This window comes from Sebastes umbrosus, chromosome 4 (genome assembly GCF_015220745.1).
Source record: "Sebastes umbrosus isolate fSebUmb1 chromosome 4, fSebUmb1.pri, whole genome shotgun sequence".
NCBI lineage: Eukaryota > Metazoa > Chordata > Actinopteri > Perciformes > Sebastidae > Sebastes > Sebastes umbrosus.
In genome coordinates this window covers 20878971-20899291 of record NC_051272.1, presented here as the reverse complement: position 1 = coordinate 20899291, position 20321 = coordinate 20878971, and the positions used below count along the sequence as shown (strand labels likewise).

General features: G+C 39.4%; 1 protein-coding gene across 1 annotated transcript; it reads right to left on the bottom strand.

Moving 5' to 3' along the window:
* Positions 1-121: 121 nt before the first annotated feature.
* Positions 122-19014, bottom strand: atp8b4 (ATPase phospholipid transporting 8B4). Its single transcript, XM_037766974.1, has 27 exons — positions 18972-19014; positions 14314-14405; positions 14099-14212; positions 13906-14004; positions 13760-13821; positions 13563-13635; positions 13288-13358; positions 11914-11993; positions 11599-11757; positions 11430-11518; positions 11148-11344; positions 10601-10809; positions 9860-9903; positions 9091-9256; positions 8808-8996; positions 8407-8522; positions 7251-7415; positions 7055-7166; positions 6854-6959; positions 5405-5546; positions 4854-5037; positions 4517-4740; positions 3437-3520; positions 2756-3001; positions 2519-2657; positions 2298-2428; positions 122-1602 (listed from the first exon to the last, which is right to left on the bottom strand). Exons 1-27 carry the CDS (start codon positions 19012-19014, stop codon positions 1288-1290), a joined length of 3651 nt encoding a protein of 1216 aa, XP_037622902.1. The 3' UTR covers positions 122-1287.
* Positions 19015-20321: the final 1307 nt, after the last annotated feature.

Genomic DNA, 20321 nt, shown 5'->3' with positions numbered 1-20321 from the left:
TTTGTGCTGCTTTATAAAATCTATCCATACATCCCTTTTTACTTTTTATACATGAACATAATGTAGTTAACGAGGGCAAAAAATCCTGAAGAATCAAATAAAAGGAATATTTTCAGGCTTTACATAGCAGTGCAATTGAAGTAGTCATCATTGGAGCAGCATCACTCAGACATGTTTCTTCTGGCTGTTTAAATGTGTCGGGTTTGTGTTGTGTTAAAGGTGTGAGAGCCGCGGGGAAGTCAGGGTAGAGAAGTCCTGATTATATGATCATACGCTGGGCTTTAGCTTCATCACTCGAGCATTTTTCACTTCATTAAAGAGCAGCGATGGTGGAAGCTAAGTGGTCTAAGGCACACTGTACTGTAATGTACGTAATGTAACTGCAGCATTCTGCATTTAAATCTGTTCAAGGATTTTTATCACATCATACCTCATCCAGACAGTTTCCCCTTTCACTCTTTCTGGTCAAATATCGACTAAAAACTTGATGGATAAAAGAGGATATAGTTGTTGCTGTTGGTTTAACCTGCAGTAGGCAGTATATTTTTGGCATCATTGGGCAAAAATTCTATAATAACCTTTCAGCATATTGTAATTCAAGTGTTCTGAGAGAAAACTCAACTTTTGCACCTCCTCATGGCTCTGTTTGACATGTCTGACATGACCAGAGCAGAGCTAATAGGAACGCTCTCTCTCTGAAATGACCTGTGATTGGTCAAAGTTTTTTTAAAGCCTGAAAACAGAGCCATGAGGAGGTGCAGAAGTCTAGTTTTCTCTCAGAACACTTGAATTACAATATGCTGAAAGGTTATTATGGAATTTTTGCCCAATGATGCCAAAAATATACTGCCTACTGCCACTTTAAGGTACTGAAATGTCACAAGATCAATCAGTCAGAAAAGGACATGCTATTAAAATAATATTGAATAAATGCTCCAAGCACTTAAAGATCAAATTAGATCAGTTGACACAGGAGGACAAATATTTCTTTAACTTTGGCAACTCATGCATAATGTGCGTAATCTGAGTTTGCACATTACACAAAAGCCTGACATGATAAAGATGAAAAAGTTATCTGTTTTCAATCAGCTGGTTTTTGGAGATGTTTTCTCAAGATTATCATGTTTTGATTGGCCTTTAACATTAAACAGAATCCACACCAATAAAAAAATGTAGGTATGCCTGTGTAGTTGAATTTGAGCATGAATTCACCCAAATGAAGGACACTCATACCTTGTGCTTGGTCTGTGGGATCCATGCATACGGTACCCTGTAGTGTAGTTACAGTCATTGTGCTGTTGAGTCAGTTTTTGCTCTGCTGCTGCTCTCTGCTGCTCCTGTGATTTCATCAGAGACACAAGAGACTTCGTTCTTTCTCTTCAACACATTTTCTATCCAGGTGGGGCTGTGTGGTGCTCTCTCAGGGGAGCGAGCAGAAGACACGGTGCTCATCCTCATGTTTTTTCCTGAGGTTATCAGCTCTCCATAGCCCTGCTGGTGAGAGAAGGCGTACGCAGAGCGGCGGGAGCTCGTCCTGCGAACTCGCCTCAGGTTCTGTCCCTGAGGTCCCGGTCTCTTTCTGGACTGTTGGAGATGACGAACCTGTTAAAATACAGATGTACTGACAGCATCAAATGTAAAAGTACTTGTTCTGCATATAGTGGCCCCTGTGACATTATTAGATGCATCAATGTGTAAATAGCCGTCACTAGTTTTAACTACTTTATATACAGTAAGGGTAGTTTAGTCCACTGGTTCCCAACCTAGGGGTCAGGCCCCTCCAAATGGTCACAAGATACTAAATCTGAGGGGTCACAAGATGATCAATGGGGCAGGAAAGAAGGAAAAATAAAGCTCTATATAAATTATTTCAGTTTTTCACTAATCTTTGTATTTATTGTGAAATATTGGATCATTTGACCTCTTTAGGCCTCAAAGTAATTTCTAGGAAATCATCTGGGAAGTTTTGGTAAATACACCATTTTTTGTCAGGGGTCACAAGTCAGGAAGGCTGGGAACTGCTGGCTTAATCCTTAACTATGTGTTCTTTCCGAAATTGTATTTTATAAGTTGATTACATGAAATGTAATGGAGTAAAAAGTACATATGTCCCCCTGAAATGTAATGCAGTGGAAGTATAAAATAGCAAGACATGGAAATACTCAAGTAAAGTACATCTATTTTAACACTGCACGTAAGTAAATGTCTTCCCGCCACTGAAATACAGCCCTATGAGTAATGTTAATGAAGTGTTCATCGCTTGCACCAACGCTGTAGATGCATCAAAGTTATTGTACCTTATCTGTTGGTGTTGGGAAGAGATCTACTCTCAGGAAGCTGACGACTAAGCCGGGCACAACACACACCACCGTGGTGAGCAGAATGACCAACCACACACTCTTCTCTGACAGACAGTTACGAGCCGCGCCTGAGGACACACACACACATTCGAGATTTATACTCAATTTCCATGCATCAGTATTATTTCTTCACATGTATTCAACTGAACTAAACTTACCTATGAATGGGAAATTACTTGGAAAGATGCCAAACATGCCGTCACTTTGCATTGCAAATAATATGGCAAAGTACACAATCAGACTCCCCCATATGAAGACGTGATTGACAGCTGTCCAGTAGTGAGTGTCGAGTCCAATCTAGGAACAGATGCAGGCATCATAAACATAGTTGCTTCTAATCATAAATATAGTTGCTTCTAATCAACGGGGCTATTTCTGTCTGTTTGTACTCTCACCTGAACATTTACAACAATGACCAGGGATGTTGCTATGGTAACAGCAAACGCTTGATGGTCAGAAAAGTTGGAGCCGTCCTCTTTCACCGTGACAGAGAAGGCTCCGTAGGGAATGAAGAAGAGCAGGAATGACGTGCCCATCCCCTGCAGCGTGCACAGGAAGAACTGGCGTTTGTTGAAGAGAAGGTTCTGCTGGCCGGGTTTGTAGAGGCTCGGGTAGCGAAGGCTGTTCTGGTCATTGACGTCCTGTAGGAAACAGATACCATGAGTGTTATGTGATATCATTATAGATAATGGTAGGGAAAGGTTGACATATTGAAGGCTTGTATGGCAGATGGTAAATTCAGTATGTTAGAATATACGATATTGATATGGGTTAATAAGGTTAAGGGTTTTAGTCACACATTAGTTACATTTAGTGTAGTACCTACTGCAGGGTTAGATATTTAGGTACCAATCATAACACAGTAAAAGAGGTCTATACAGTAATAAAATATTCACCTGTATGACTTGACAGTATCTTGAAAAGAAAAACAAAAAGGAAAGTATAAGATGGCTCAGACGATTGCTGGAAAAATAAATAGACTTTAGTCCAAATTAAGAAATTAAGAGTTTATTTACCATTTGATATTGACTAATTGAGTCAGTGCTTTATTATCATCACATATTTAACAGTATTACCTGATCAAAAAGTCCCATCGCCAGGACTGGTAAAGATGTATAGACTATATTGAAGAGGGTAATGAACCACTGGTCATACACAGTCTGTGGAGAGAGGACATTTTATAGATAATTAAAAGAAATATGAAATGGTCTGTGCCTTTAAATCCAGGCTTTTCAAAAGATAGTGTGCCATTTCAGAGTAAAATTGACCACACACTGACAGAAAAAAAAGTAAATGAGGCTCTTAAAGGTGCAGTGTGTAAGATTTCCACTCTCTCCTCCCTTTCCAAGATGCGGTAACGTGAGCCGCCGAGTGCACAAATGTTAACGCTGTCACTTCGCTCAGAGGCCATCCTTACCATAATAACACTACTTTAGGAGCAACGGAAGTCAGACGGCGGCTGGCGGTATCACGGTTTTGCACTCTGCAGCATGTGGGAGAACTATGGTGGCCTTCAGGTAACGTAAAAACGTGAAAGGCTCTCTCTAAAGCCAGTGATTGGTTTGTCCGTTCTGGGCTGCTGTAGAAACATGGCGGAGCAACATAGAGGACTTTGTGAATTAACAATTAACTTTCATGAACTGAAAACACACTGTGAAAAGGTTAAAGTCGTAAGACGAAAACACGACAACCCCGTGGTAGCAACCTGTCAATCACAAGGTAGCCATGCCCTAAAGCATCCCCTGCTCCCTATGTATTCTTAGTTTTATGTGATTATACACTAATGTAAACATAGCTTTGAATATTATATTCCATTTCTGCTAATAGATCCCCCGGAATGTTACACACTGTTCCTTTAATATGCAAAAATAATTAATTGATTTCATGTGCAAAAGGTGACACAATGTGAAAATATGTGCCACTAAGTTTCGGTTAAAGGACCATCGTCAACAGAACTTACAGACCATGTAATCCTACAGACATAAAAAGGCAAACAGACTAACCGCTATGACCAATCAGGAGAAGGGAGGTAAGAGATAAAAGGAGTTGTACATCTATGAAATGGGATATTTGACGTACATAATTAACTCGGCACAAAAAGGAAAAACTTTCAAAAGTCATACAGGCCTCATGATATATCGTAGTATTCTTCTTACCTGAGCTGAGAAACCACAGAAGAAGCCGTACCAGAAGTGTACCAGCGTGAAGCCAAAGTTCTTGTAGAAGAAATAGCGCAGGAAATTACACATGCGGAAGTAGGACCAGCGCCCGTGCACCAGCAGGAGCCGCCGCAGGTACCGAAACTGAGCAAAGGAGAAATCTGATGCCAGAACAGCCTGCATCCCCTCCTGACCGCTGATGCCGACACCAATGTGAGCAGCTGCGGAAAAAAATTTGCCCTTTGAAACTAAAATATGGAATAAACAATAAAACTGGTCCCCAAATGTCATGACATGAGGAAACTAAATCTTAGGCTCTATGAGTGAGACTTACTCTTGATCATGCTGACATCGTTGGCTCCATCTCCGATGGCCAGGGTGACGGCCCTCTTGTGCCTCTTCACCAGCTCCACCACCTGGGCTTTCTGCATCGGAGTGACCCGGCTGCAGATGACTGTTTTACACAAGCAGGCCAAGTCCAGCAAGACGTGCTCCAGCTGTGGCTCCAGAGCGTGAGCCTGCAGGGAGAACACACACATCACACGTATTAAACCCATCATTACCATCCTCTAACGTCAACCTCCTGCAGAGCAAACACCAAGCAACAGCTCAGTGTAACATTTCCACCGAGCTGCTGCTGCATCGTGCACAGCGAGGGACCAGTTCCACTGTGAGGAAATTAACGTTAATGAAAACCTGTAATAGAGCCGAGGGCCCTCAGCAGCTCATTAGGGGCTCACCACCGTCAGCAGCAGACTCAGCAGGCAGCAACTCAAACACCGTTTAGTAATAAACCTGCAGGCATCAGTACCGAAATAAAAACAAGCAGAGGATAAACTCATAGTTCGAACAAAGGAAAATGCTAAATAATGTAACATATCTTACCAAACTGTGTCCATTGATGACTAAAGCGTACTCCGCAATGATGGTTTCTTCAAACACTGAGTCATCTGCAGACATATCTGCCTTCTCAACATCTCCTGCACTGCTAACTCCACTCAGGCCCAGAACGTGCTCTTTAGCGCTCCTGAGGAAAGAGGAAAGACAGTTAACATACATTTTCAGCATGTTTATTGAAGCTTTATTGAGTCAACTGGATAAAATATGACTTATAGGCATTGAATTTTCAAGATTTTCCACACATGAGGTGTGCACCCGATTCGACTGTTATCAGTCCATTAAATGTGCGTTGACGCTCACTACAGGCATCATAGATGTGGGTCAGTAGGGCTTCTATTACCATAGACTGTATATAAGAAGTGGACATAGTCACCATGACGTCACACATTGGTGGGTGGACTGCAGTTTTAAAGCCTTGAGTTCGGCATTTTGGCCGTCGCCGTCTTGGTTTTTTGCAACCAGAAGTGACACGAGAGGTGCGCGCAAAGTACAACCGAACGCTGAATAATACATTATTAGGTGACTACAATGTTACAATTAACTTTCATGAACTGAAAACACACTGTGAAAAGGTTAAAGTTGTAAGACGAAAACACGACAACCCCGTGGTAGCGATCACAAGGCAACCGTGCCCTAAAGCATACCCTGCTTTATGGTCTATTTTACTCTACATGAGACCATACTTTACTAAATGAATATCATGCTGTATTGAAAAAGACTTGAAACTAGCGATTGAGACCATAAACTCATGTTTACGATGTTTACTGAGGTAATAAATCAAATGAGAAGTAGGGTCATTTTCTCATAGACTTCTATACAATCAGACTTCTTTTTGCAACCAGAGGTGTCGCCCCCTGCTGGTTATTAGAAATAATGCAAGTTTAAGGCACTTCCACATTGGCTTCACTTTTCAGACCCGGAGTTTGCCCACTGCATACTACGCTTACACCCACTACGTTGTAAAAATGAAAGCACAACTGCAAACCAAAACGTTGTAAAAATGCATGAAACGTTACATTTTGAACACAAATAAAACAGCTTAATTAAGAATAGGGAATAACATTGTGTTCTGGCTTAAAACAACTACGTTTCAAAAGTGAAAGGGAAACTTAACACTTGTGAATACAAAGACAACTCCGTTGTTGGTTTCACACGGGATGAGCACTCCGGTGTCCTGGCTCTCCCATTCATCGCCACCAACCTCCAACTCTTATGGAGTTACACGCTGTCTATGCTACGGCGTCTCACTTCCGCTTCTGCTCCTGTCATAACTACTACGGTCACTTGAGGTTGCTGTCATCCTCTTTTATTACTTCTTTTGGTGATCAACCATGTGAATAGATGACAAAACCTACTAATGACCCACATCTATGAGCCTTATAACCATTGATAATGCACATTTAATAGCCTGATACCAGTCTAATCAAAACTCACCTGAGCTGCTGCTGCACCTCCAGCAGTGTGTGGCCAGAGATAACAAACACCTCGTTCATGTCGTCTCGTAGCATGTTGCAGGAGTAGCCGATGTTCATCGCTGTCTCTGAAATGTTTTATACAATTTACATCTCTGTAGATTTTCACAGTATCAGTTTTTTTTCTGGTCAAAAATGAATTAATTTAGGTGAATTATGCTACCTAGTTTGTCTCCTGTGAGGACCCAGATCTTGATGTCGGCTAGATTTAGACAGACAATAGTTTCTGGGACTCCTTCCTGGAGTTTGTCCTCGATGGCTGTGGCTCCTAGAAGCTTCAACCAGGACAGAAGTCAGTCTGCAGAGGCTAAATGAGTTTGACCGCTTCAAGGATGTAAACAAAAGGATGTCAATGTTACCTTCAAGCCCTGCTCGATCTCCTCGTAGAGAACAGCCAGCTGATCCTCGCGGTTCTCAATCACAGTGCTGGCGAATAAGAGCTTCTTCATCCAAACGTCAAAATAATCTTCATCGAGATCTTTGTAGGCCAGAGCTAACGTTCGAAGCCCTTCTCCAGCAAATTCCTGCAGAGAACATGGTTGAAAAGCAAACTCTTATAACAGTTGTACAGGGCACTGTGCGTGTTGTCAAAAGTAAAGTGAACAATTTACTGAATTTGGTAGTCATATATTTTTTTTTAAATAAGCATTCATTGCTGTGACAGACACACAATTCAATATTTAAAGGACAACTTCGGTATTTTTCAACCTGAAGCCTATTTTTCTCATGTTTTTGTGTCTAAGTGACTAACGGGGACAACAATTTCTGAAACTGGTCCAGTATTGAAGGATAACGTTGTAACCGGCAGCCACCAAACGAGCTGCGAGGGCAATTGAGCAGCATCAGTGTAACGTTACATTCACTAAAAGTGCTTGTTTTTGCCACTGACAGGTTCAGATTGTTATTATAAGTGTCTGACAGCATTATGGAAAGGAGTCTTCAGAGAGATAAAACTTTTCTTTTGTTTTGCTTGATCTGTTTGTTATTGTGTCCAAGTCCCGCTCAAGGAGAAGTCTTGTTGTGAAATTTTATTATCCGTATATTTCAGAACGAGACTTCTCCTTGAGCGAGACTCTTTCCATAATGTCAGACACTTAATAATAATTACAATCAATTAATAACAATTAGAGCCTGTTATGGCAAAAACAAGTCTACGTCTACAGCGCTCTCCCTCAACACTGGACCAGTTTCAGGAATTGTTGTCCCTATTAGTCAGTTAGACACAAAAACATGGGAAAATAGGATCCAGGTTGAAAAATACCGAAGTTACCCTTTAAATCATATATTTTTCAGTAGAGACACAAATACAATCTCAATCCAGCTATTTCAGAAATTGACAAAACATTACCTGCATCAACAGCTGCAGCAGACATCAGTGTTATGTAAGCACACTTGATGTTTTTAGTACTTTGTCTGGTTTACTTTAAATACAGACGGATAGTGCACTTAAATGCATAGTGCACTTATTTAAAAATGTAGTTATTGAGTGATGTTATCGAATCTAACAACACTTACATTGAGATGTTCTGAGGTAGTGTACATGAGGTCTTCACTGGATGGATCCAGACGCTCAAAGATAATAGTGTCGGCTCCTTTGGAGTACAGTTTAATCTCTCCCTGCGGGTTTCTCACTATAAAACACAGCAAGAGAACACAACATCACTTTTCGGATCAAATCCTATTTGCATACATACAACAAATACATTGATTGCAGACTGCAAATAGAAGCATGTACATAGAGACTTTTAACTTCACGCTATTCTTGGAAAAATAAAGATATATTACTAATTGTCACAGGTATTATTGAAAAATGTTAAATAGGAAGTCTTATTTTCTAAATGATCAATGTGCACATCATGTCATGATGACTACTTGTAGGCTAAAGGGAGTGCTGCTGTTATAAGTGAAGACCTAACCAATGACACTCATTCTCTTGCGCACGTTGTTGAAGTCCAGTATGGCGAGCAGCTGGTAGGTGATGGCTTGTCCCATCTCATACAGTGTGATGGTCTCGGGCGTTCGGGCCCGGAAGACAAACCCAAAGTTTCGCGCTGCAGTGACCAGGGCTCCTTCGTCAGGTGATTGAGCCTGGTACACCAGAGTTCCTTCATGTCATCCAACAGAAACATCAATCAGAACCACTTCAATATATATTTCTGTTTTTACTGGTGCTACATCTGGACCGTGTGCACAGCTTACCTTCGCTCTTCTCCTCCGGCATGACAGTGTGGCACAAAGCAAGCAGTCTAAAGAACTCCTGCACTGCTGGATCCTCCAGTTTAACGGCTTCAACCAGGCTGCCATCATAAAACTTAAACCTTCGGTCACAGAGCGCGTTGAAGGAAAAGTCCACACAGGCTGTTTTCTGAGGGAACATTGACCACCAACATAGTTATTGTTTTATTAATATTGTTGTTCCAGAGTTAAGGATTTATGCTTCTTACGGGTACAGTGTGTAGGATTTGGTGGCATCTAGTGGTGTGGTTGTAGATTGCAACCAACTGAGTACCCCTCCGCTCATTCCTCCCTTTCCAAGACTGCGGTAACGTGAGCCGCCGAGTGCTAAACCGTGGTAACGCTGTTCGCCTCGCTCAGTGGCCATCCTTACCATAATAACACTACTGTAGGAGATACGGAAGTCAGACGGCGGCTGGCGGTACCACTGTTTTACACTCTGCAGCTCATGTTACCGCAGTTTCACAAGCGTGTCAGAGAACTACGGTGGCAGAGTTGGTACCAGAGTTTGGTTTGTCCGTTCTGTAGAAACATGGCAGAGCAACATGGCAGACTCTGTAAAGAGGACCTGTGTAGATATGAAAGGCTCATTCCGAGCTAACAAAAACACAATAATTCTTAGTTTCAGGTGATTATCCACATGAAAACATAGTTAATAATATTATATTCCATTTCTGCTTATAGATCCCCAAAAATGTTACACACTGTTCCTTTAATATGCAGACTCACTTACTTCTGTAATTTCCACCTTCCGCTCAAATTCATCATAGACGTCACCTAAGAAAAAAAAAGATAAAGTAATGATTTAAATATCAGAAATATGCCACTGTGATAGATAGTTCTGTACTGGGGATCAATATGGATGTGTGGAAGTACAAACTGACACAATATTTTTTAGAGTGAAACTGTTGATTCTGAAATTGTCCTTTTCACAGCAGGCATATTGACATGTTATTTTAGGGTAATCACAGGCGTAATTAATAACATTAATTATGGCCCTGTTCCTTTTAGGCCCTGGTATTGTGCATGCTGGCTCACTGAAATGGCTGTGACATACTAAATAGAACGAGACCATAATTAACTTGATCAATTACACCTCAGTAATTGATCAAATTAGTTATTAAGCACAAAAGCATAATAGGTCCTCTTTAAATCTGACCTGTAATTCCTGTTTCCCAAAGTTATAATTATAGAATTTCATTATGTTTTAATGATCAGTGAATTATCCAACTATCATAAACCAGTTCACTAAAACAGATAAAACACACATGAAAGTGTCAGTCAGTGTGGTCTTCAAGTGGTATGATGGAGGTGTCAGTTGATATACTGTAGTTTTCTTTGTCCATTTCATTTATTTGTTTAATTATTCAGTCATATTATTATGATTTCTAAATGTAAAGGTAACCCAACTTTAGTAAAAGACTGATTTCAGAACAGTATTAAAGTTTTAAAGAGTTTCTAAAAAGGTCCATACCGTACGTCTGTCCATTAATGGAGCACTTGCTGAAGACCATGATGTTCTGGGTGAGGGTGCCTGTCTTGTCGGAGAAGATGAACTCCACCTGGCCCAGCTCCTCGTTCAGCGTGGTGGTGCGAGCCACTGCCGCCGTGTCCGACTGACTGGAGTACATCCGCTGGTCCCAGTTAATGAAGTAACTGTGGCCGAGCCGCAGGACCTCCACACTGAAGGAAGGTTTAACCAAATAGTGGTACTTTTACATTACATAAAAGAAATGTTAGACATTGTCAGAGCAGCAATATAAACTGTCATCAGAATAGTTATATAGCATTTTGGAAATACACTCAACATACGATACGATACGATACGATACGAAACGAAACGATACGATACGATAAGATACGATAAGATACGATACGATACGATACGATACGATACGATACGATACGATACGATACGATACGGTACGGTACGATACGATACGATACGGTTAGATATTGTCAGTTTGCGCTGAAATTCATTTTGCATCCATAGTCAACATGTTTAATATCTTTGTCCTTACCTGACATAGAGTGAAATGGGCACAACAGTGTTGAGGATGATGATGTAGGACCAGAAGGTGAGGAAGCCAGAGAAAACAGCGCTGCTCTGAAACTCATCCCATGGCAAAAACACCTGGAAGTTTCTGCCGATCCAGCTCTCCCAAACAGTGTTTCCAATTGCCAAAATAACACCCATACAAACGAGGAAGCCAAAGATCTGAAATAGAGATCATCATTTTATGTTCTTACAAAATTGTTTTGGTTTATTAAAAGCTTGCATGTAAAAGCAACAAACAACCTACCCACAAAACCAAAGTGTTCATCAATTTGTCGATACTTGTCCTTTTAAATTTAGTCTTTCCACAGTTCTGCATGAGTTTGGTTTGTAAACCTGTTGGAGGGATGAAACAACTGTCAGTGTTGAGAGAATAATGAGAGGGTTTGTGGATAATGAAAGCATCAAAATCATACCAGCAAAGATGACCATCCCAAAGCACCACTCAGTGTTTCTGAGTACACAACCTCGCAGCAGCATTTTCTCATTGTCCAGAGGGTGTTTATTGTCTCTCCACAATAAAGTTCCTGTGAATTTATCCAGCTTGTTGTTCGGTGGCTCACAAATGACTTCTCCTGAGGAACAAAGCAACTGCAGTCTTAAACCAACATCAGTCATCACAGCAGGAGGGAAATCCATAGACATGTCCACATACAGAAAGCCTGAGGTATCCATAAGTGATTTATTTACACAAATGTAAAAATAAACTAATATGTCAAGGGTCCTCTCACCGTCAAAGTCCATCAGTTTTGTGATATCTCCCAAATCTGAGGTGACGGTCAAAGACTGACGAACTTTCAGATTCGTCTCTCTGTTTGGTGAGCAATGGAAAAAAATAATTTGTCTTCTGTGGTGACGTAGAAATGTAACAGTAAACCAGTTTACTGTTAAGAAAAGTTACATTAGGGGTGTTGCCATATCCTGATATTCAGTGGTGGAAAGTAACTAAGTACATTTACTCAAGTGCTGTACTTGAGTACAGTTTTGAGGTACTTGTATTTTTGACCATTTTTTATGCTACTTTATACTTCTACTTCAAAACAACTCAGAGGCAAATATTGTACTTTTTACTGTTCTACATTTTTTTGGTAGCTTAATAATATTAATAATGCAAAATATAATCAACAAATAAATTATGATGATTATTACACGGCTTTGTTGAATACTTGATTCTGATTACGGCGTTCTACGGTCTGTTATTTCTTTATCGCAGATCGTTGCTATGGACGCAGTTCTGATGTCAGACTCTGGTGGACCGTCTTTGTGTCAAATTATTGATTTCTTAAGAATTAGCCGTGTAATAAGTGGGATAATGAACAGCTAGCATGTCATTGTTATGAAATAAACCCCTTCAGGGCGAATGCAAGATGCCGCATCAGGGTTTATTTCACAACAATGACCGGCTCGCTGTACATTATCCTTCATTTATTATAGATTAAAATAAGAATTTATTGATCCCCTGGTAAAATTCACAAGCTACCTACAGTATACAAAATAATTACAATTAGCTCTATCTTTACCAGCTGCAACATTAAAGTAATACGTACATTAATCTATCAATAACTATAATCCAGTAATGTAACATTTAATATATAACTATAATATATTAATAATAATTATAATTCTGAAATGCATAATGAGTACTTTTACTTTGGGTACTTAAAGTATATTTTGATGCTAACTAATACTTTTGTACTTTTTCTTATGTAAAATTTTAAATGCATGACTTTTAATTGTTTTACGGATTTTTTCTATATGGTAGTATTGCTACTTTTACTTACGTAATTGAAGATAACTCTGATATTTTAAAAATGAAATATTGATATCATGTTATATGAAAATATGATAATATTGTGTAAATAATCCAGTGCCTCTTAAAAACGCACAATAAACAAAGTTAAAGATGCATTTGATTGATAGCATTATTATTAATGTTCCATATGATAATCATGTAGTGAAAATCTAATATTGTGACAGCCCGAAGTCACATACACTATTTTCTGTAAAAACAATCCACAACAAGAATCTCACAGTTTCCTTTCTCACTTGTATGATACGGTGTTTGGCTGCAGTTTAGATTTATTCAGTTTCACTTCAGCTCTTACCCATCGAGCTCTGCAGTCTCAATATAGCACAGTCCATAGGGCTCACTGCTACAGAGGAGGAGGAGGTCTGCCTGTGAGTAAAAACCAATATAAAACACCCAATAAATCAATCTCTGCACCACTGAACCTACAAGAGCTTCTGAATCGCCCAGAAGAAACTTTCAATTGTTGACCTGAACTTCTCTTATGTGAACATGAGAGTCAGAATTGAACATCCTCTAATAAAATAAATAAGCAGCACAAAATCGTCCAATTCCCAGAGTACTTTTACTCACAGCAACAAACTGATTATTCTCTAGTTTGATGATATCTCCCACTCGAACGTTCATCCATTTCTCATTCTGCAAACTTGGAATTTAAATACAAATAATTAAACCACATAAAATGTTCTTGAACACACAGTATATAATCATTTGTGCATGTGATTTGGCTTTTCAGTAGTTACACAAAGCATCTTAAGAGGATAAAGTACCTTCCCATGATGAGAACCTGAGACTGGCGGTTGTTGACTTGCTGGTCGCTCCTATGTCTGAACTGAAATTTAAAAAAAAGGGGTAATAATTTCTCCATATGAGATAAAAGAGGAGCATTTAGAAGAGCTGTAAAAAGTGCACTAACATAGTCATCTGTGGCGTCCTTCACAGCCGTGATTACCAGCACCAACACCAAAGGCACGATGGTTGTGAACCACGACAGAGAGGAAATTTCTGGAATTAACTAAAGAAAGGAAAAGCAGGTTAGCTGGCTCGGTTTCACACCATCTCCCCACAAAAAAAAGTACATTCATAAAAGCGAATAAATGCCCACAAACCTGCAGTATCAACAGCACTAAGAAGTAAGCGTTGGCCACCCGCTGGAACTGCTCAAACAGGTTGATGGGCAGGAAGGTGAAGACGTTGTACTTTGAGGTTTTGATGTGGTTGTCCTGAAGAAGCACACATTCAGATATAAAACAGTGATGAAATAACCACAGCCTACACTTGTTGTTGTGAGTAAAGCATGTATGTAATTTTGAGGTCTACTTACTGCATAAGAAAACTTTTCATTGTAGTCCCGCGCATTGGCTTTCACGTGGCGTTCCTTCTCTACATACAGAGAACACATAGAGATTACACATCCTTAAAAAATAATATAATATGTCAGACAATTATGTTTAAAGTAGCAGTGAGACTTTCCATTGGGAGAACCTGGATTAAAGAAAAGCTTCAGCTATATTGCAGTGGTACAAAGAAATACCACTGCAATATAGCTGAAGGCTTTTCTTTAAACCACTGAAGCGGAGAGCGTTATTAAAGGTGAAGAAGTCATATCTTTCATAAAATATGGGATTTATACCTTACGTTTTTGGAATCAATACCTGATAATGTAGCTTCTTGAATTTGACATGTACCAATAAGACTGTGCCTTTCTCAAACAGGCAGGTACTGTATGTATGCATTTCTGCATGTGGGAATTTGTATAGATATGTGCGCAATCATCTACACCGAGTGCTCACAGTTCATGGGTGGTTATAAGGGTGAATGGGGGGAAGAGGTCTCAAGAGACTTGAAAGATGTATTATGTTCAAAATAAATAAAGATATGTGAGAGAAAAAAAGGTAAATGCAGGATTGGGAGCATTTCTATTGCCTCTCAACGGCTCTCAGCATATCGACAGTGAGCCGGCGGCTCATAGCTACCGGTGCTAACAGAGCTAACAGTGTTAACCTGAGGGGGAACCGGAGGGTGGGTGCTACGATGGGTGCTTCCGCTATTCCACTGGCTATTCCAAGGCCGCTGTCATACGGCGGCCTTGAGCTAGCCAGTGGGGCACGCTCACATGCACTAACATGACTAAAAGCACACGCGGCCGGCCCGGCGATGTCAACAACGTAAGGAAAAACTCAAATCACAACACACACGAAAGGAGCGTGACTTCATTCTCTGCTCAGGTAGACATTACTCCTCTACATCTTTACATAGCAAATAGTTGTTTGCTGCTATATTAATGCTCTGGATCTCGTATAGAGCACCTTTAAATATTACCCTTTAAAACTAAATATTTACCATTTATCTACAACTACACATAACTCATATGACACTTCCAAGCCCCCAGGAAGAGCACCGGGCTTTGAAGCAAATTTTCATAGTGGCCAAACGGTGGAATTTGAACTTCTGTGTCCATCACATGATGTCATTGGGCCAAAAAAGACTTTGGAAAAGAGAGGTCTGTAACTGTGAGATAATTTTTCTTGAGGTAAATCAGCTACCCAGTGTGAACACTCTAATAGCCCTTATTTAAATCATTAGATCCTAAAGTTGTTAAATGCATCAATAGCCGAATTCAGTTATTTTCCTTCCTCCGTTCATGTGAATGAGACCCAGACCGAGGCTGGACTGAGGGCTGGAAGGCGGAGTTAAAGGAAACGCTACTAGGCCTGCTCTACGGGCCCAATGGATGCGAAAGATCACTGGATGATCCGGGTACTTTATCACTTAGCAATCGAGCCATTTTAACTTAATGTGCCAACTCTCATAGGAATGAACGGGAGCCCGCCTCCAACGCTGTATCCAGATCTCTTTATACATCCACGGACACTTCCAGTCAGCTATGCCTTTTTGTCTCTTTTGTATTAAAAGCTAATTTTCTTTTTCACTTGTATGGCACTAAGATTTACAAGTCCACAGCTGTGCTGGCCATTACTCTTTTGGTACCTTTCTTTTCTTTCACACAGTATCATTCACCATATCAATTCTTATAGCATCATTATGATGGGTTATCCTTTCGTTATGCACATGAATCCACCATGACACCTAAATATGGTCGATCTACCCTCAAAAGGACAGTAAAACTTGGACACCTCTTTGTGTGAGTCAACTTAATGGTATTGTGAAATTATAGCTGTAGTGTCTGCGGCATGTGGTCTCTGTCTGAGCTTGCCCTTTTTACCCAACAACTAAAGACCTCACACGTCAAAGTGATTCATTATGGCTCATTATCACTCCCACCTTGGTCATTCTTCTTAAACAGTCTCAACAGGAAATATATTCACAATCTCAACCAAGTGATGCCAGTCATCTGCAACATGACAAAACCATTTATCAGAAAGGCTGAAGCAGCTCACTGCTAGATCTGTTGTTTCCAAATGAGGTTAAATCATTGTTGAATTATGCATAACGCACACGCACCGAGCTGCAACAGGATAGACCTTCTCACACATCAGACTGGCCTCATCCTGCTATCAGTTACTATGACGATAAATTATTAAGAAAGGCTTAGGTCTGCTTAAACATTTAATTAGGAGAGGTGTTAACGCAATATTGCTTTTCTAATACAGCACAAATTTATGTCGTTTTTTTAACAGACTTATTTCTGGAGGAGCTTTTTCTTTTGTTGAGAAAGACTTGGAGCAGCTTACAGTGAAATGTTTCATAAATACTGCAGGAAATAATTCAGACCATATTCCTCCTGAGGGTAACATCGATACAGGAAGCTTTTAGGTGATCAGATTCTCTAGCTACAGGAAATGTTTCTTTCCAAAAGGATGACAACACAATAACTATACTTAAAGTTCTCTATTAGTTCATTTAAAATATATATCTACTGTAAATACACTTGAATCCCATTCAAAAACATGGAAATATCTGAGTCTGTGCAGGTCACCTGCCTCTGTGTGTGAGGCGGAGAGTGATTACAGGATGCTGCAAATGACAAATACACGCAAACCACACTGAGGCTACTGTATACTGTTTCATTTGATCTCTATATATAAACCAGTGCAATGCACCAGGACAGGATTAGCTGCCTGAGAGACAAGATAAGTCTCCAGCTTTTGAAAGACAAACACAAGATGAAGCTATAATTTACATTTTTGCTTTTTTTTCTCTACAATTTACACACCTCAATCCTCAACCAGTTACCCTGCACACTAAACCAGTTGTTCCTGTTGTTCTCCTCTACATCGTTTTAGATCTAGAAAATAAAAAAAGTCGTACCAATGTGAGTATTTCTCCTCCAGAACGCCATCTCCTCCGCGGACCTCTCAAGGGTTTCCCTAAAATGTAAGAAATCACTTATAAGTACATTTACCCAAGTATTGTACTTAAGTAGAATATTGAGGCACTTCAACTTTCTGCTACTTTATACTTCTCCACAACACGTCAGAGGCAAATATTGTACTTTTGATTCCACTATATGTATTTGACAACATTAGTTACTAGTTACTTTGCAGATTTAGATTATTAATACAAAATATAATCAACAAATAAATTAGATGTTGTTGTATTATTATAGGTTAAGATATGATTTTATCAATCCCGGGGGGAATTCACAAGTTAGTATATACAGTAATTAAAAACTTAACCAGCTGCAAAATTAAAGTGACATATTAATGCAACAATAATTATAGTCCAATAATATAATACACATTATTTTGAAATGGGCCATTCTGCATAATGAATACTTTTACTTTTTGTACTTTAAGCTGGCAATATTTTGATGCTAATACTTATGTGCATTTTGAATGCAGGACTTTACTTGGAACAGAGTATTTTTACACTGTGGTATTGCTGTAGGATCTGAGTACTTTTCCCAACACTGCATTTACTAAGTAAGGGATAATATACAGCGAGCCGGTCATTATTGTGAAAGAAGAAGATTCTTTCATAACAATGACCGGCTCGCTGTACATTATCCCGCTTATTACACGGCTACTTGCTGAAGTAATTAATATTTTGACACAAAAACGGTCCGCCAGAGTCCGACATCTGAACTGCGCCCATAGCAACAGTCTGTTATACATAGAAACGGTCTGTTATACAGAAATAACAGACCACAGAATGCCATGATTGACCAGTCAGAATCGAGTATTCAACTCAGCCGTGTAATAAAGTACAGTATTTAAGTACACTTTACTTTACATAAATATTATAATTTCATGCTACTATCTACTCCACTACATACAGTATATTTGACAGTTTTAATTACTGGTCACTTTACAGATGGAGAGTTTATATACAAAACATCCTGTATGATGATGCATTGTTATAGTTTAATTTATCCGATATAAAACTGATAGAATTAGCTCTACGTCAACTAACTACAACAATAAATTGCTACTTACACATGAATATGCATCAGTAAAAAATAATCCGGTAATAATATATATAATAGTATAACACTCACAGGAGCCATTTTTGTTCATATGAGTACTTTACTTTTGATTTTTAAGTACATTTAGCAAACAATACTTATGTACCTTCACTTAAGTGGCATGTTCAATGCAATTACAAGTTGTAATGGAGTATTTTTACATTGCTATATAAGTTAAGGATGTGAATACTTCCTCCACCACTAGAAGAATCCACCATTAACCATCTAAACTACTACAAAGTGTGGAGCTGAGCATTTTGCAGCGGGACAGTATTGCAGGCAGTGAATGTGGAGGATTGATAGATATAGAATATAGTTTGGTGTTACATCTGAGGGAACACACAAAGCAAAGCGGTGTCTTGTTTCTTTTCTGTTCAGAGGAGCAACTTTAATTAAACTATTGGTGTCAGCAGCAGGGGAATCCCTAGTGAACCCTGTTTCCTGAGCAACACATCCCAGGTGAGCAACACAACGCTGCCTGGGAGTGTAACTATAACAAGATGTAGAGAAATACACTATATGTTTGTAGCTATATAGACTAAATGCTTTCTTACCTTGCACAAGTTTGTCACAGGCGCAGTCTTGTGTTGTCTCCATGTATACTGTCATTTATTTCAAGCACATTTATCTGCATTAAATGCTGTTATCCTCCTCCTGAAAAACAAATCACCAGACATGGTAGACACACTCCTGTAAAACAACAAAGCCTGTTAAGCTGTGGTAAGAAAAAGAAGTAGAAGAAGAATACAGTGTAGACTGTGAAAAGGGCTGCAGGCAGGCAACAATAAGCAATGAGAAATAAACCAACTGATGAGCATCACACACCGAGAGAGACGACATGGAGGCTGGAGCCTGAGAGGAGGGAGTGTATGTGTGCTGCAATGAGCATCCTTCTCTCTCTCTCTCTCTCTCTCTCTCTCTCTCTCTCTCTCTCTCTCTCTCTCTCATTTGAATTGACTCTAATTAAGCTCACAGTGGTAAAAAAAAAAGAAAAAGAAAGTAACTGAGTACCTTTACTCAAGTACAATTTTGAGGTGTCAGTGGGAAATATTGTAGCCTATCTTTAACTCCACTACATTTATTTAATAACTTTGCAGATTATAATCAATCAATAATAATAAAATAAAATAAACAAATAAATTATGATGTACTATAATGGATGAAGATCAGTGGGTAGTAATGGAGGAAATATGATTTTTTTTTAAAGTTGTTTTTATAAAACGGTCACTATATCCTGACAATAGCATGAGACAGGCAATCTGAAAAAAAATCATGTGCCTCTGTGTCCTCCGGTGCTCTTAATGGCATCTGCAAGATTTCACAGACCGGATGGAAACAGCCAATCAGAGCCGAGCTGGAGCCTGCCGTCTCTGAGGAGCTTTCAATCACTCACAAACTCTGATCAAACTGTCAAACTAGGCAGCGCGGATCAAATATGAACAAATATTCTGTTACTGTATTTCTTGCCTCAAATGTTTTCAGAAACATCTTGTAGTGTACTGTTTAGCTGTGAAATGAGAATGTTTGTGACCCGGCAGTTATGTTTGGATCAGCTGAGGAAATACCAAGCACCGCCCACCAGCTGGAGCACAGCCAATAGGAACGCTCTCTCTCTGTGATTGGCCAAAGCCTGAAAACAGAGCCACGAGGAGGTGCAGAAGTCTAGTTTTCCCTCAGAACACTTGAATTACAATATGCTGAAAGGTTATTATGGAAATTTTGCCCAATGATGCCAAAAATATTCTGCCTACTGCAGGTTTAATGCATCAGTAATTATAATTCTATAATAAAATATTTGTATTTTGTTTTTTTTTAGGAATGGGCCATTCTGCGAAATATGTGGGTTACTTTTACTTTTTTGTACTTTAATATTTTGTTGGCAGTAGTTTTGTACTTAAAGGTAC

Bases quoted from the DNA above. Each gene is read 5' to 3' on its own strand.
- atp8b4 (XM_037766974.1), bottom strand. From the start codon at position 19,014: ATGGAGACAACACAAGACTGCGCCTGTGACAAACTTGTGCAAG. The intron at 14,406-18,971 runs GTAAGAAAGCAT...TTATTTTTTAAG, and splicing joins CTGTGACAAACTTGTGCAAG to GATGTGTAATCTCTATGTGT. The intron at 13,636-13,759 runs GTACTTTATCCT...TTAAATTCCAAG, and splicing joins CAGGTTCTCATCATGGGAAG to TTTGCAGAATGAGAAATGGA.